We start from the raw sequence: 17,636 nt of genomic DNA, 5'->3' as shown, positions 1-17,636 counted from the left end.
ACCTCTCTCTAAGAAGTGTCAAGCTCATTATTTTCAGTAATGGGAAAGGAGAGCAGTGACTTAATGATAGTTAAAACATCAGAGAGGTTGCTCTCAGTGGATGGGGAGGAGAGGGGTAGAGAAAAGATGTAACAACAAAGCAGGAAAGCTCCAGAAGCAATTCTCTTCAAGTTGATTCAATAAAGACATACATAGTTTGAATTTTTATGTTACCATTCTCATTTTATCAGTCTTTGAAGGGATTTCAAAAAATTAGGTTCAAAAGATGGTGATTCTCACCAGCAAGGCTTAAGAAAGGGGGCACCCTACAGGGGCAGGTTTCACTAACCCCAAGAGATGTGGTTATGACCTCTGTGAGACTTTAGAGGGGAGAGGAAAATGGAGGATCGAGGTTCTATTAGCCCTAAATATCTCTATCTTTTTTCAGGACCAAAGAAGGAGGTGCCATCAAGCTGTGGGACCAGGAGATGAAGCGCTGCCGGGCCTTTCAGCTGGAAACTGGACAGCTGGTGGAATGTGTGCGCTCCGTGTGTCGTGGTAAAGTGAGTGTGGCTCTGCCCTAGTCAGGCCAGGAAGCAAGAAGCTGCCAGGGAGATTGCAGTCTTTCCAATCAAGCATTTGCCCAGTGCCTTTTTGTTAGGTCCTTAAAACAAACCTTAATGGTATGACTTACGTGGTAGAGGGGAGACAGCAGAGACTGGTCAGACACTGGTGCTCACCCAAATAGTGGGATGCTAATTGCATTGCTTACTGTTTCTGTGTGCAGCACATGGCTTCTGTTTAGTTGTGAGGGTGTCTGCAGTAGCCATGTGTCAGGCCTTTCATTCAGAAGCTAAAGTCAAGAGATACTTGCCACTGCCTTTCTGGATCATATTATTATTGGTGTAGAGCTATTATCTACTTTTCCATGACCAAGGCTATTCAGTCAATGATGGTAAAAGTACAAGTTAAACCAAATAAACTCAAAACCATTGGTTTACAAGTGATAGCTTGACTAAATTGCAAAATAAGTTTTGTTTTGAAAAGCTGAAGGATATCCAATTCCTTCCTAGATATGCCAAGCCAGAATCTGGATGGTAGAGGCTGAATATATCTGATTTTCTTTTTCTAAGATTTTTTGGGGGGGCTTTTGGGCTTTTTCTAATTTTCCAGGAGACTCTGATGTACCTGAAAGAAACCTTTTATATTTAATAAATTGTAATTTGACATTGGCCTAAGTATGTATTTTCTGGTTATTCTTCATGAAAAATGTCAAACCCAGGACTGGACTGGAGAGATATAATTATGAGGGGTAGGGACACATGCAATGCATGTTCACAACCATGATTTGATACCTAGCACTATGTGGCCCAAGAACATTTCTGGACATTGTCATCTGCTACCACAGAGACCAAGAAGTACATATTTGGGTCCAGACATTGAGTCATCAGGCCAACTGGCTGAGTATCACCACAAGAAGCCCCTGAGTACTGCTTGGGAAGTTGCTTCTTCCTCCCAAAAGTCACATCTGGGAGTTTCCATAATTTATTTTACTTCAATTAAGTACCATGATTTAAAGAAGTTGTTAATACAATTATTTCAAGCATATAATTTCCAACACCAATCTCACAATGGTATGACCTTCTCTCCATCAATATCCCCGTTTCCCTCCCACACCCCAAAACTGCCCTCTGAGCAGGCACATAATAATTTTACTTCATTTTGCTTGCTACAAAATGGCAAATGAAAACATCAGAAAATAAATCAATGACATTTTATGATTATTATTATATCTCACAACAGTGTTCCTAAAGTCATGTCTGAGAATTTACTGAGTGAACTGGTTCTAGTTGAGCCTTTTATGCTATCATTCTTGCTTCTTATTTTTCCTTTTTGGGCCACACCCTGTGATGCTCAGGGATTACTCCTGGCTATGCACTCAGAAATCACTCCTGGCTTGGGGGACCATATGAAATGCTGGGGGATCTAACCAAGGTCCAGCCAAGATCGGCCGTGTGCAAGGCAAATGCCCTACCACTGTGGTATCACTTTGACCCTATTATTTTTGCTTCTATGCAACTTTCCCATCAAAATTTCTGTACTTCTACTGGTCTGTTAAGTACTGTGAGATTTGGAGGTGTTGTGTGACTATAATTTAAATTAAGAATTTTTTTTCTAAATTGTATTGGAAAAATGACAGTCTTCTGGGGAATTAATTAGATATGTGGGAGATGAAGGCCGAAGTAGATCCAGCGACTGGGATAGCTGAGTCTGATTCCAGCATCTCATATAGGTTCCCTGAATCCATCAGGAGTGATAACTGAGCACAGATCTCTGAGCATTAATAGATGTGCCCTCCCCAAATGGAGTAGGTCCAGAACCTATCAGGAGGTGACTTTTCATTTGGTGTAAAAGAATTAGGAAAGTTTGAGTTGTTGAGAGCAGACATTAACTGCCCTGCTCCATAGTAAGCTTTCAGTGACTAGACTGTCTTAACAAAGTCTTGAATAATGGAAAAGTCTGTGCTGAAGCTTTCACCCAAGGAAGTTGAGAGTAAAAATAAAATGGAGATACATTAGCATGGGTAAATTATTGTTAAAAACATCTCTAGGATCTTTGTCTTAATACCATTGCCAGTGAAGGAATATCCTGAGTTGTTATGGTTTAGGATATTTAGAAGTATTTTAAGTTATGACAATATAATTTATTGAGTTGCTACCCATTAATTACTAATGCCTTTCACCTTTCCACCAATCCTTGGCAAGATCCATTCTTACAGTTATTAATGTATCTACTCTTAGGACTTTTAAGTGTGGAGCATAAAGTATTTCTCCTCTTTGCTAATAGTGTTTTGATTAAAACAGGGGAAAATTTTAGTGGGAACTAAAGATGGAGAAATCATTGAAGTTGGTGAAAAAAATGCTGCTTCCAATATTCTGATTGATGGCCACATGGAAGGAGAGATTTGGGGCCTTGCCACACACCCCTCTAAGGACATCTTCATCTCTGCCAGCAATGATGGCACTGCCCGGATATGGGACCTGGCTGACAAGGTGAGGGCAGTTTTGCCTGGGCTTTGTCTGCAAGTGGGCCAGATTGGAGGATGGGACTAGAGATAAACCACAAGTCATCAATTCAGCTAGAAAGCTTAATAAAAGAAATTCCATTCTCATAGACCCAGTCTATGGGTCTTTCAGCTACAATCATCTATAAATATTTGAAGTATAAGAATAATCTAATTTGGAATGATGTTTACCCGATCTTTAAGAAAACCACAAAAACTGAAAAAAAGAGGTTAATCCTTTTCTATGGATGAAAAGACTAAAGTAACTTTAAAATGTCAAATGCCCCAAACTGTGGAATAGTTCAATCAAAATTCCAGCAAGGAATTTTAACTTCTGGAGTTAAAAAAAAAATTTTAAAAAGCCATCTGGGGCCAGGAATATGGTTTGTTGGCAGAATGTACTTTGCATATGAGAAATCCTGAGTTCAAATTGTCTCTGAAAAAAATTAATCTGAAATAAAAATGCAAAATAGATTGTATGGAAAAATAGATTAATATTTCCAAATATTATCTAACAAGTACTTAAGTTCTCATAATTAAACTGTCTCATTTCAAAGTTGCTAGGACATTTTTTGGTCATTTTTAGTCTGAGAATCATAGATGTGCAAAAGCCTGAATGAGGGTGTTATAATCAATTTAGTTTTCATAATTTAGTGTTGTCATTAAGTGTAGCTTCTTAAATAAAAATTCTTTTTTCTTTTTTTTTTTTTTTTTTTTTTTGGTTTTTGGGCCACACCCGGCGATGCTCAGGGGTTACTCCTGATTGTCTGCTCAGAAATAGCTCCTGGCAGGCACAGGGGACCATATAGGACACCGGGATTCGAACCAACCACCTTAGGTCCTGGATTGGCTGCTTGCAAGGCAAACACCGCTGTGCTATCTCTCTGGGCCCACTTAAATATTAATTCTTACAACAGCTTTGCATGACCACTATTTATGTTGTTACTTTATAAATGGGAAAATAAGCAATTTATCCAAACATACTCATGGAATGATAGCCAAATATCAAGGTTTTAAAAAAATGTCAGAGCTCAAATTCTTTCCTCCAAACAAAGGTCATCAATCAATCAAAGAAAGGAGCAACCCTGGCTTTCTACAGATAAGGCCTCAATCATTTGCTTATGGCTACTCATGGTTGAGGGTTGTGTCAGAGATTATATGAACTGCAAATCTCAAAATATTTACTCCCAATTTACCAAAAAAAAGTTCTCTAACCCTTGTCTAAAATCTCTGCCTCTCATGGACAGTCAGTACAAGAAACAAAAACTTTGGATGCCTAGAATGGTAGCAGAGATAACCTAGTGGTTCTGGCCTAGGTGCTGAAATTTCCCATCAAGGAGCTGGAGATTGATGTACTATTTTGCATCTCTGTAGAAGCTGTTGAACAAGGTAAACCTAGGCCATGCTGCAAGGTGTGCGGCCTACAGTCCTGATGGGGAGATGGTGGCCATTGGCATGAAGAATGGAGAGTTTGTCATCTTGTTGGTGAATAGCCTCAAAGTTTGGGGGAAAAAACGAGATAGAAAATCTGCTATCCAAGATATCAGGTACATAATAGGTGTCTGAATAGGAGGGCAGGGTGGGAAAGGCTGTGGTCTTCATTTCAGAAGGGTCATAACTGAAATGGAGAACTCATTTGAGAGTTCATTTCAGTGAACCAAGACAAGAAGCATTAATTTACAAACATGTATTTGTTAATTTCCATTAAGTAATAAAGCTTTTAAGAAATAGACAGTAGCTCTTTTTTTTTTTTTTTTTTTTTTTTTTTTGGTTTTTGGTTTTTGGTTTTTGGGTCACACCTGCCAGCACTCAGGGGTTCCTCCTGGCTCTACACTCAAAAATCGCTCCTGGCAGGCTTGGGGGACCATGTAGAATGCCAGGACTCGAACCACCGTCCTTCTGCATGCAAGGCAAATGCCTTGTCTCCATGCTATCTCTCCAGTTCCAGTAGCTATTTCTTTTAAGAAATAGAGACTGCATTTATAAAGTTTCTCTTATGATTTGATTTCAAAAAATCTCATTGAATATAGGAATCTTTAACCACATTTGAGATTAGAATGAGACCAAAGTAACTTGGAGCCTTAGATGCCTGTCACAGAACAGAGCTCATGCCTGACCGATTCAAACCACCTCCCTCACAGACCGTGCTCTTGGATTGCTTTTCTAGAATCAGTCCAAACAGCAGATTCTTAGCTGTTGGTTCTTCAGAACACACTGTGGACTTCTATGATCTCACTCAGGGCACCAGCCTGAATCGCATTGGCTACTGCAAAGATATTCCAAGCTTTGTTATTCAGTTGGATTTTTCTGCAGATTGCAGATATATCCAGGTAAGCTTTGGGCAACCAAAATAATGGTGATAATAGCAGTAACTCATATTGAATGCCAGGCAATGTGCTAATTTACTTATTACAAGGATTCCTCTAAGTACTTTTAGTTGAAGTTGAAGTTGAAGGCTAAAAGAATTTAGTGGAGATAGTGAAATAGATTTTAAAGTAGTCCTTTAATGTAGTTTCTTCTATGGACACAAGGCACCCCTTACCATCTTTCCACCAACGTTTTCTAATTTTCTAGGGATACACTTAAGCTTGCTTTGGTTCCAAATTCTATTTAGTATGGTCCCGCCACACTTGGAAACTGGACTCTGGTCAGTGGGCCTGGAATGAATAGTTTTTGCTGGGTCTGAGTAGAACTGTCAAGGGGAAGGGATGGAAGAGGATATGGATATTCATTGTTAATTGTTAAATTAAAGTGAGTAGACATATCCATTTATCCTTGATTTACTGCCATGGACTTTCTGATAGACATATTGTGCCTATTCAATATTCTCTTGGATGAAAACAGCACTAAACACATGATTACAAAAATATACATTTAATTACAAATTGCTGAGAAGGAAAAGTACAGGATGTTGTGGGTGCAGTTAGCAGGCACCAAATTTAGACTCACGGCTTCACCGTCTAAGTGATATTTAAGCTGAGGTCTGTAGGATGTGTAGGAGTCAGCCAACAAAGAGGGGTGGTAACATCATTCCAGGCCATCTGTGAGATGTCCCTGAGGTGTTAAAGATCTAAGCTCATTCCATGAACAGAAGGAAAACCTGGAACAGAGCACTGCAGCTTTTTGGAGGGACTAAAGGTATTAGCAGCAACCATTCTGTGGGAGAATGGTCCATTTAACTGAGAAGATTCCAAGAGAAACAAAGGTCAGGTTCTAGGTCAGAGGTTTCCAAACGTAGTCTACTCTTTCCTTTATAGCAAAAAAGAAAGGAAGGGAGGGAGATTCATTACCCTTCACCCCTGGAAATAAGGAAAAAGAAAGTGTTCCACCCAGATGTACTTACTCTTATCAGTAATGTGGGGGACTGGGCAATAACACCACTTTGAGAAACACTAACCTAAATGCTTCGTAACATTTTTTTGTCAGCTGCTGTCCATGAATACTAAGGTGACACAAAAGTAAGGGACCCTAGGAACTGAGATTTCCAAACTTGAGTCAGCATCAATTTAATTGGACACTATCAGACCCCAAGAGTGCTTCCAGCCTCCATGTTCTATTGACTGAGTATGGATTCAAGCTGAGCTTGACTATTCTTTGTTTACAGAATTATGTGCTAGTCAGGAAGCTTACAGAACCAAACTCTTGAGGACTGGGCAAGAAAATGAATGGCAAGTGTCTTTGGTGCCATAGCCTTTGCAGGTGAAGCAGCACTTGCGTTTGAAAAGAAATATGGGGGGTGTACAGGGTGTACTGGCAAACAGTACACCAAAAAGAGGGCCCTTTTTAACTGGAAAGAAAGTTGGTATATGTGATTTTCTCCCACTGGCAGGTGTCAACTGGAGCCTATAAGCGCCAGGTGCATGAGGTTCCCCTGGGGAAGCAGGTGACCGAAGCCATGATCATTGAGAAGATCACTTGGGCCTCCTGGACTAGGTAACTTTAAAAATCATGTTGAGGACAGGTCACATGCGCCTCCTAGTCCAATCTGTGTGTGATCAGGAATTAGTTCTCTTTATGGGAAAAGAGACGGGATACTTTTGATACCAATATGGACCGATGACTTTGATTTGGCTTGGATGTTTGAAATGCGTTCTCTCTTGGTGTAATTCATTCCCCTCCCCAACCTATTCTGTCAAGTTTAGGAGTCAACTACCAGCTCTTGGCCAAAGCTAGGTGCACTCTGAGGAGGGGTGGGGAGGGCTAGACTCCCTAGGTTGGTAGTAGAACAGTCTTACTAATTCAAGGTGCCATCAGCTTGAAGGTGTCCTCATCTAGCTCTATGCATATACTCAAAACTTAAAGGAAAAAGGAAGAATCAGAGATGGAGTGATTCTTTTAGGGGGGGGGGGTGTCTGGGACAGGAACAGAGGATTATATGAGTTGGGTAGGTCAAGAGCCCAGATAAGAGTGGCAAGGACAAATGCTTTCATGCCAGAGGATCCATGTGACTACACTGAATCATGTAAAATATCCCACCTTGAGAAGTAATTTTGGAATGAATGTAAGAAGTTCTCTCACATTAAATACTGTTACTTCTGTTCTTGTTGGAACAGTATTCTAGGAGATGAAGTCATTGGTATCTGGCCTCGAAATGCAGATAAGGCTGATGTCAATTGTGCCTGTGTGACCCATGCTGGCCTAAACATTGTCACAGGAGATGACTTTGGACTGGTGAAGCTCTTTGATTTTCCATGCACTGAAAAATTTGTGAGTCTTCCTCTAAGTAACCTTTGTATACCATGTGCAGGTGTGTCTATGGGAGACAGCAGGCCTTAGTAGATGAACAGCTAACCTCCTGAAGTCCCAAAAGTAGATGATGGGAGGTTGGTGGGAGGTCAAAATGGGGTAAAATAGAGACATAAAGGTCAGTAACTGGCTGTATGACAGATAACCAAATGGGATTTTCATTAATGAAGACTGGCCCTAGGAAGGAGGGGTTTAAAGTCCTAGAAGTAGTCTATACTTTTGGTGGGACAGCTGAGTCCCTTAGCCATCTCCAGTCACTTTTTTTTTTTTTTTTTTTTTTTTTTGGTTTTTGGGCCATACCCTGTGATACTCAGGGGTTACTCCTGGCTATGCGCTCCAAAATTGATCCTGGCTTGGGGGACCATATGGGACACCAGGGGATCAAACTGAGGTCTGTCGTTGGCTAGTGTGGGCAAGGTAGATACCGCTTGCACCACTACTCCAGCCCCTCCATTCACTTTTTTAACTTTTTAAAATATAAGTCCCCATGGAATTAGTTATGCATGATTGGATTTCAGACATGTTTCAACACCAATCCCTTTACTTGTGTTCACTTCCCTCCACCAATGCTCCACTGCCCCCCCCCATTTGCCTCCCTTCAGCAAATATACATATATATTTGAACTATGGTTTAAGGTTGCTGATAGGGTTTCATACATAACCCCCATTCACTTTTGCTCACAGGCCAAACATAAGCGTTACTTTGGTCACTCAGCTCACGTGACAAACATCCGTTTCTCTCATGATGACAAGTATGTGGTCAGCACTGGAGGAGATGACTGCAGGTATGTTAATGTTATGCCAGGCCTCCCCTTCCCCATACCATGAGCATGAAACGGGACTGATAATGGGATAGAAAACAGAAAATTTAGGCACGGTAAGGAAGCTAAAATCTTTCCATAAGTTGCCTTTAGCAACTCCAACCCAAATAATTCCCAAATTCAGAGGGTGTAGTGTCCCTACTAGAATTTTTCTGTGATGTGAGCTGCCAGTCGACTCTTGAGAAGTAGGGCAAGTTAATAGCCTGGTTTTACACACAAGCTTGGATAAGAGATGATCCTTCGGCCCAGTGCCAACTGGTAGTGGGAGAACCTCAGCCAGGTATTCTTGCTCCTGAACCGGCCCAGTGCCAACTGGTAGTGGGAGAACCTCAGCCAGGTAATCTTGCTCCTGAACCAAGAGACCCAAACTTCACTGCTATTGGTGAAAAACGTGTACAGTGGAAAATGGGCATTGTTTCTCATGAGGCATTGACTGGTGGCATTTGGGAACACTCCTACCAGCCTACCTCTGATACCAGCCTTGAAAGCATTCCCATGGCAATTCTGTTCTAAGGGCCACTGGTGTGGAGAAAAAAAGGATGAAGTCATTCAGCTTATTAGCTGAGGTAAAGAGCTTTAAATAGACATGAATATTAGTTTCTCTTCAGCCCAAGTGAGGAGGGTAAAGAAAAAAAAAACCCAACAACATATGATTTCCATATATTTTAGTGGTCTGAGTGAATCTGTGTAAAAGGCACACATAGGAAAATTTAACCCACTTTTCTACCCAAAAATATTGATGGAAAATGACCCCAGTGCTTTTTATGGACTTCCTAGAACACAATCCTTGGCCTGCTGTACACACTGCTACTGCACTTAAAGCTCTTGAAAGAGAACTTAGGATAGCTCTCCAAAGTGTAGAGGCCCAACACAGCAACAGCCCAAATGTCAACAAGCTAACAAAAAGGGCCTAAGTGTTTGATCACCCCAGTGCCACGGATACAAGGTGGCTTTTGATTACTCTAATAGACTTAGATGTAACCTTTATATGTAGGGCCCCTTAAGCCCTGGCAGTCATGGGAGTGTACTGAGATCCCTGGCTCTGTGCTCTAGTGGCTGTTACTCAAGTGGAGTTGATAAAAAAAAAACCTTTTCAAAAGTAACAAGAGAGATAGTGTGAAGTGAGTTTGCCCATTCAGTAAACACTTAAGAAGTGAAGCCAAACAACATAAAATAGGCCTTTTAAGGCAGGCAGTAACCTTTCATTAGTGGCAAGATCCTTGGCAATTCTTTTGAAATCAAAGAGTAATGTTTAGTTCATCACCTGAGCTTGATCTTGGTGCTCATGTTGGTTTTTGTCACTTGACCAAAGTATGCTATCTAGTCAGGCAAAATGATGGTTTATTCTGCCTTTTCCAGTGTGTTTGTATGGCGATGTCTATAAATGCCTGAAGCCTCTTCCATTATTGCTGCTGCTGCTGCTGCTACCACCTAGCAACTGCAGAGACCGGGAGAAGGCAACTCCTCCCCACCAGCTGCTGGAAAAAGCTGACAATGCTGTGGACCACTCACAAGCTCCAAGTGCTCATGATGTGGGACAACTGCTCTGGTCATTGGGAATCTCTAAAACTGTGACGCCAAGAAAGGAAGGTCATTTCTAAAATACTTAGCTTGCATCTGTTCGTAAGACAAATGTATAATGTACTAATTATTTCGTAAACAACAAAAATCCTGAAAATGTAGCCCACTGACAAAATGTAAAGCCTGTTGTTCTGATCTGTGGCTTTTAATTTGCATTAACATTTTTACAAGATGTCTTATGTTTCCATACTTTGGAAGTATTCACTGTTAACAAATAAGTTGAATATGACCATTTAAGTTAATGCACCAAATTAATAGAGAAACAGCTCTGTTCTCCATTTAGCTTTCCAAAACCAAATAAGCCATGTATAAAAAAAGTTGAGAAATTTAATTTTTTAACATTTTATTTGCAGAGTTTTATATCCATTAAGTGCCTTTGAAGTTTCCAGCTATGTGTGCTGCTCTCACTTCCCACAAATGATCTCCTTTCTACCTGTGGTGCTAAAACTTAAAACTGAGGAGGGCGACAAGGACCCTTAGATTTCCTGATCCGTTGCCCACATCATGTGTTTGTGTCAAGGCTTCTTAAATGGAAAAAAAAAAATTTTAACTGCTTGTGAAATGGCTAAAAGAATGTGAGCAATGAACTTAATTTCAAGGGGAAAGGGTAAAACAGCTCTTCAGTAAGTTTAGTGCCAATCCTGCAAAATCAAAAATAGAATCAAAGTGAACAAAAAAATCCAAAACCCCTCTTACTATAGAATCAAAATAACAATCAAAGAACCAAAAACCCCTTACTACAGAAGAAAAAAAAATTCCAAACAGATCCAGAATTGAGTCACATTAATCTTAAAATGATAATGAAGTGGCCTATTAAAAAAATGCACTCTGGTTATATACTCCCAAACTTCAGTTGACAACTATATTGATTTGTATTAAGTCACGTCTGAATAAATGTGCATGTATTTGATAAATCAAGATTATGAAACAAAATTATCTGATTTTGAGTTCTTCAGAGGTTGCTGACAGAATACAAAATGTAACTTGGCTATTATTACTCAGACGACCTTGCTAGACCGCCTCAAACTTTATACTTGTCCTACTACTGATCACTGGAGGGGCTGACAATAGGCACTGTAAGAGAGGCTGTGAGGGCCTGGTGACTCTGAACACATATGCCAGTTGGTCCAGAAGGACTAACTGATCATGAGCTACTAGCTAGTTGCTATTCTGTTTAGAGAAAAGATGAAATGAAGCATTTTCAATTAGCTAGAAAATATTTACCCAGAAGTGCTTCAGCATTCGTAATGGATTAGATCACTCATTTAAGCTATTTTTATATGCCAATTTATAATGCCTTATATTAATCCACTGGTAGGTGTTGGACCCCACAATTAAGTCCTTACTTCAGTCCAAATTCTGTTTTCTGTAATTCTGTGACTGGTGATGCTAAGTAATAATGATGTCTGTCTATACTGTCCCACTGAACTTTCATACTGATCAGATCTTGCATTGAAAAAACCATGTGGAAGAATATTGTTATGTACAATTATATTTAAAAAGCAATAGTGTCTGTGTCAAAAAAACTTCCTAAATCTTATTTGTACATTTATATGGTATTTTATGTTAAAATATTGGTGCATGATTTATTTTCAATGATCAAAAGATAACTATTTAAAAACACTTTGGTGTATAATAAATTTGATTATGTAACTGTGTCCTGCATTACTTTTGTTTTCAAAGTAAGCATAGCTGTACTGTGAGCTGAAAACTGTTATAATAGGATCCACACTTATGTATATTTCTTTTTTTTGTTTTGTTTTGCTTTGTTTTTGGGTCACACCCGGCGGTGCTCAGGGGTTACTCCTGGCTGTCTGCTCAGAAATAGCTCCTGGCAGGCACGGGGGACCATATGGGACACCGGGATTTGAACCAACCACCTTTGGTCCTGGATTGGCTGCTTGCAAAACAAACACCGATGTTCTATCTCTCCGGGCCCAACACTTACGTATATTTCTAATCTGTTTCAGTTTCATGTAACCAAAACACCAGGCATATTTAAGTCTATATAAGCTTTATTGATACTTTGCTTTTACAGTTCACGATGCATTCCACAGATTTAGTTCAGGACAGCTTAAACCACAATTGTATAAATCTTCATTGTATAATCTCTTGCATAACAATGTTTGATATTTGCAAATATTTTTTGAAGCATTAGTCAGTCCGTAGATTTGAGTTTGTGACGAAATTAACTCCAATAAGTCTGCGTGATGAAGTCTATGAGCATGGCATCATTTCATGATGAAAATAGATGGAAGTGCTCCTAGAAATATATTTTCTTTTTCTAGCTTAAGAGCTTTGGAACTACACACATAGATAACCAAGGACTTTCTGAATACCAAGCACTGTGGGGGCAGCTGAAAGGTAAAGGTCTAAGCTTTGTGAAACACTATATATAGATATATATATAATCTATATTTACTTATATTGGCAATATAACAGTAAAATTCACAATACACCTAGAGCATACCAAAAAGGCAAACTTTCATTTATACCTTAGTTGTATATCATTTAAACATTTCATTTCAGAAAATCTGCATCAATCTACACAGACCAGACACAGTGCACAAACTGTGAAAAAGGTTATTTTCTCAGCTCCACTTTTCTCTGCAATTCCTCAACACAGCAAGACTACCTGTATCAAAGTATACCATACAGCTTTTGCAGGTCTTTTTTTATTTACCAGTGCCTCGTATGGGAAAAATAAAAGATTATGGTTCAAATCCATACATAGCAGCTTACAATACTTAAAATGATGAACACATGGTAGTCAAGACAGGTCATTTTTCTTCAGACACGACATTGCAAAAAATAAAGATCTGTGAACTACACTGCAATGCCAAGGTTCCATTCTTCCCTGACCCTCCCCATGTAATCAAATGAACATCCCCTTTAAAGATAAACTATTGTTCATTTATTTCAAACTATTATTTCAGGCTTTTCATTCAGCTTTGCGCTTCAATCCAGGGATTTTTGCTTGGATTCTACAAATGAAGGAAAAATTGTCAATGTCAATATTAATTTTTTTCTTTTGCTGCCTAAAATGTTATCCTTTAAGAATTACATCTTTTTCTCAACTCAAGACTTGTACAGCCTAATGAATCCATTATAAACTAAAGATATGAAAGGTCATATATGGATTTAATACATCTACCCTACCTTACTTACACTTGCTCAGAGCACCTGTTTTTACCAACTACAATAACGTCTTGGATATCAATGTACTTTACTGAATAGTGAAAGTAAGTCTGCTGAGTAGCATACAGCTAAGGGGATGGTTATTGCTTTTGGTTGCTGCCAAGAATGACAAAATTACAGACCATCACAGCAAAATCTGAATATTGTTTATACTAAATGTTTCACTTTAAAATCACGACAGTTGAAAAATCTTAAGTCAGATCACCGTAAGTCAGGGAAAATAACTGCTTAGTTACACAAAATGAAATACTAAAGACTGAAACTGGAACCTATACTTTTGCTACAAATTACAATTAGATTGGAGGGTCACACCTGGTGATGCTCAGGGGTTACTCCTGGCTATGGGCTCAGAAATCGCTCCTGGCTTGGGGGACCATATGGGACACCAGGGGATAGAACCTCGGTCTGTCCTCGGCTAGTGAGGGCAAGGCAGACACACCTTACCATTTGTGCCACCGCTCTGGCCCCATAATTAGATTTTTTTAAAAAAATCTTAAATACTTACAGTGAACCTAGAACTTAATGACCCAAATATTAGAGAAAAGTATTTTAGCAACTGTAATGCCACTGTAGATCTGATAGTTACACCCATTAAAACCTAAATATGGAAATATATACTACGCTGTTATAAAAATCCAACACATTTTGACCATAATATAAGCAAAGAAGTTTATAGATTTTAAATACTTACTTAGCCATAGCATCTTTAATATTCTTATTTGCAAGTCCTAAATAATGATCAATCTGTGTCTGGAAGATAGATATAGTAGTTACAAGAAAATCGTTGTTTCTAAAGAATCCTACCAACCATTGATCTGATTTAATAAACAAACTAATAAGAAAACATATTATTTGTATAAGGTTCTAGAAACTGGCATTTTAAGTAGCACTAATACTGAGCTATATATTTTGAAATATTCTTGAAAATTTACCTGATGCCGTTCATAAATAACAGGAACACTGAAGAGTGAAATCAGAGCTGAGAAGGAAGATATACAACCTTTTTAACAAGACTGGTATGGTTTTAAAAACAAACTCTAAAATCCCTCAAACTGGGGCCAGTGCGATAGCACAGCAGTGGGGTCAATGCAAGCCACAACCCAGATTTATTCCCCAAAACACTGTATGATCCCTGAGTTCACCAGGAATGGTCCTTAAGCACAGAATCAGAAGCCCAGAGCACCATTGGGTGTAGTTCAAAGACAATTAATTAGTTAAATTAAAAACCACTCATAATGGAAATGCAATCAAGCAATATATTAACAATTGGATAAACACATAAGGCTCTCCTTATATGAATTAACCCAGGGAGACTGGAGGAACCATTTATGGCTTTAAATTCATCACATACTGTTAATTTTATAAATAGGGGAATCCTTGATTACTACATTTAAGTCTGTACCACCAGGTTAAAGTCACCCTCAGTGATCCAATCACTGTTAGAGCAGTCTTCAGGAACTAAATGAAGTAGGATTTCAACAGAGCTCCAGTATCAAAAATTAATTTAAGCCTCAAATGTATATTTTTCTGCTCTATAAAATTATTCCTACCACACTGTTTCTAAGTTCTAACACACATTCTTTCATTCTGCAAATTTTCTGGTTAATTTGTAATACTCACCCAAAATCAGTAGTGTGAGACCATTGAACAAGGCACCAACATAGGTAAACACCCACATCAACACTGCAAACTACCAGAAAAGAAGTTTAGTCTTTTAAAAACAAAATTTCCCTTTTTTGAATGGAACATCATTCTTGAATACCAGTCATACTCAGGGGGCCAAGAGGTACTGAAACCAAATTGGGGTAAGCAGCAGCAATTATGTGCATCTTAACCTAAATTATCTCTCCAGCTCCCTAAGTACCATTTTTTAATGAAGTTTCTCCACAGCTCCCCTTTTTGTCCACCACCAAAGAGCATCCTGTTACTTTATGCTACCCTACTAGACACAAGTCCATAGAAACTTGATTAAATGGTAATTGATTTTTTTCCTTCAAAGTCACCAGTTTCAATTTAGAACTTCAGAATTAAAAAGCAATCAAACGATTTGACCTCCAAGATCTTACAATATACCCAATCCTAAAGTCATTTAGAAATTCCTAATAGTTTTAGCTTTTACAATGTATTTTTTTACAATAGTAAAAATTTTACAAATATTTTTTACAATAGTATGAGAATCAGCTGTTAAAAATGGCTTTGAAAGTTAACATGATGTAAGAGGAGATGTAAGTACATTTCTTTTACATAGTGGCCAGCCAGTTTCCCTAACACCATTTGTTGAAAAGGCTTTCAACAAATGCTCACTTCATACTTTTCCTTTGTTGAAGATTATCTATATCTGATAATTGAGGTACTAGAGCCTGTTTTTCCACTGTTTTGAGAGCCTGTCTTGGTCCAATATCTGATCATTGTGATTATAGTTTTATAGGATAACAAAGTTGGACTGTTACTAGTAGTCTTCAGGGGAGTGTACAGGGTTGCTAGGGATCAGGATAGCTACATGTAAGGAAAGCATCACCCAGACAATTGATAGTTTAATACAGGGATGACGAACAAGTTCGACACAAAGAGCCAAAATTTTAAACTGTGATAGAGAGCCACATCACATGGTGACCTGCCAAAACAGACAAACACACAAAAGCATATAATTTTAACAATATATTAAACACATATTGCATTTTGCCATTTTGAGTGAGGGTAAAAATCCTGTTCACCACCCCTGTATTAAACTTTAATGGCTGCATTTAACCCTGGGAATGAGTGAGTACTCAACTTTTTATGCCTATTAATAAACATGGCCATTATTCTTTAAAACTGTTTAATAGATATGATTTGTATATATTTGCATGTATTTATCAGCTCCAGACGTAAATATTCTATAAATATAAATTAATTTACTTCTCTATTTGCCTTATGACAACAGACGCAGCAGACATTAGAGAGGTTTAATACCTCATCTGAGGCATATTATAGTAACAAGATTTAAAATTGCTTTCAGAGACTGGGCATTAGAGTCAACTGTCTACTATTTTACTTAGTCTCAAAATCTAGGACTTTTGTTTTAGTAACCAAATAAAACACTTGGGTTAAGGCACTTGCCTTACATGCCACTGACCCTGATACCAACCTGACAGCCCATGGTGCACTGTCAGAAGTAGTAAGCCCTAAGCACTGCTGGGACATGGCCCAAAACACAAATGAAAACATTTTACTAAAAATAAAATGTGGATTTTAGTAAGTTCTTTTGTTTATTCAGGAGCTAACTGGACAAGAGAATTTCAAAGTTTTCTCCTAGATCTAAAACTTGGTGACTTCATGTAATACACAAAGGCCAATAACATGTTCAAAGTAGTTCTGGAAGACTTAAAAAGTCAATATTATTAAAGATTCACCATTAGTAATTCCTTTTATCCTAAATAGAAACCTTGACATAAATTTACCCTACTGCTTATATTTTACTTTAAGTATTTAGTTGGAAATAACACAGCACAAACGAAGAGGGAAGTTTACATAATCTAAAAGCTGGAATCAGAAAATTTTTCTGTAAAGTCAGTAAAATCCTAGGTTTTGTGGGTTCCAAATGATGTCACAGCTTTTCTGAACCTTTTAGAATTATAAAAGTCGGACAGAGGTGTCCCAAGCAGTACAAAAACAGGCCAAGGGCTCAGGGGCAGTAGTTTGCTGACCCTGGATTTAAGCAATAGTTCAATATCTTACATCTGCAGGATCAGCAGAAGCCCTCAGACCTGTACACTTATTCTCCCAACACAATCTGATTGATTGCCTATGAGTCAGGAACTGTGGAATAATTGTTTTTTTAAACTCTAATAAGTATACATATTTTCACTTCACGTATTTATACAAGGACACTTTGTATTACGCAACCAACTAGTTGGCTGCTACATGTTGCAACTGAATTTAACTAGTTCAAAGAGTGTAAAGTGTTCTTAACACCTGTCAATTGAAAACCAAAATTTAAATGCTATAATGGTCTTAGCAACTGCTATGGAAATACTGGTGCAAAGGCTTGAAGCTTGACTCCAGTTACCAAATCTTTCTCCTCTCAGTTTTACAGACAACTACTATAGAAGCTAAATATAACTTCTACACTCGGCTATAGAGTGACAGCTATTTTCATCTGGAAAAAAGTTAACCTTTCATATTTTAGAAAGTTGCTTCATCAATAAAAACATCTTTACCATGATGGAATTCAGATACAGTCATAAATGAAGTCCTAATTTGGTCAT

General features: G+C 38.4%; 2 protein-coding genes across 6 annotated transcripts in view; one reads left to right on the top strand and one right to left on the bottom strand.

The window, feature by feature from the left end:
* The window catches only part of EML6 (EMAP like 6), a 358,600-nt gene extending 347,063 nt beyond the window's left edge, over positions 1-11,537 (top strand). The window contains exons 34-41 of the mRNA XM_049784798.1: positions 428-542; positions 2,844-3,032; positions 4,418-4,590; positions 5,211-5,373; positions 6,873-6,976; positions 7,597-7,750; positions 8,474-8,574; positions 9,970-11,537. Coding sequence (XP_049640755.1) covers positions 428-542; positions 2,844-3,032; positions 4,418-4,590; positions 5,211-5,373; positions 6,873-6,976; positions 7,597-7,750; positions 8,474-8,574; positions 9,970-9,994 — 1,024 coding nt within the window. The 3' untranslated portion in view covers positions 9,995-11,537. The remainder of the gene's footprint in view (positions 1-427; positions 543-2,843; positions 3,033-4,417; positions 4,591-5,210; positions 5,374-6,872; positions 6,977-7,596; positions 7,751-8,473; positions 8,575-9,969) is intronic.
* Positions 11,538-12,188: 651 nt separating this feature from the next.
* Positions 12,189-17,636, bottom strand: part of RTN4 (reticulon 4) — a 71,253-nt gene continuing 65,805 nt past the window's right edge. For all 5 annotated transcript variants that reach the window (XM_049784764.1, XM_049784766.1, XM_049784763.1 and 2 more), the window contains 4 exons: positions 15,010-15,079; positions 14,322-14,368; positions 14,081-14,139; positions 12,189-13,175 (listed from right to left, as the gene is read on the bottom strand). In XM_049784764.1, coding sequence (XP_049640721.1) covers positions 13,133-13,175; positions 14,081-14,139; positions 14,322-14,368; positions 15,010-15,079 — 219 coding nt within the window. In that variant the 3' untranslated portion in view covers positions 12,189-13,132. The remainder of the gene's footprint in view (positions 13,176-14,080; positions 14,140-14,321; positions 14,369-15,009; positions 15,080-17,636) is intronic.

The sequence above is a fragment of the Suncus etruscus genome, chromosome 12, assembly GCF_024139225.1.
Source record: "Suncus etruscus isolate mSunEtr1 chromosome 12, mSunEtr1.pri.cur, whole genome shotgun sequence".
Classification (NCBI taxonomy): Eukaryota; Metazoa; Chordata; class Mammalia; order Eulipotyphla; family Soricidae; genus Suncus; species Suncus etruscus.
The sequence above is the reverse complement of the archived record's forward strand: the minus strand, read 5'-3'. Positions and strand labels throughout refer to the sequence as shown.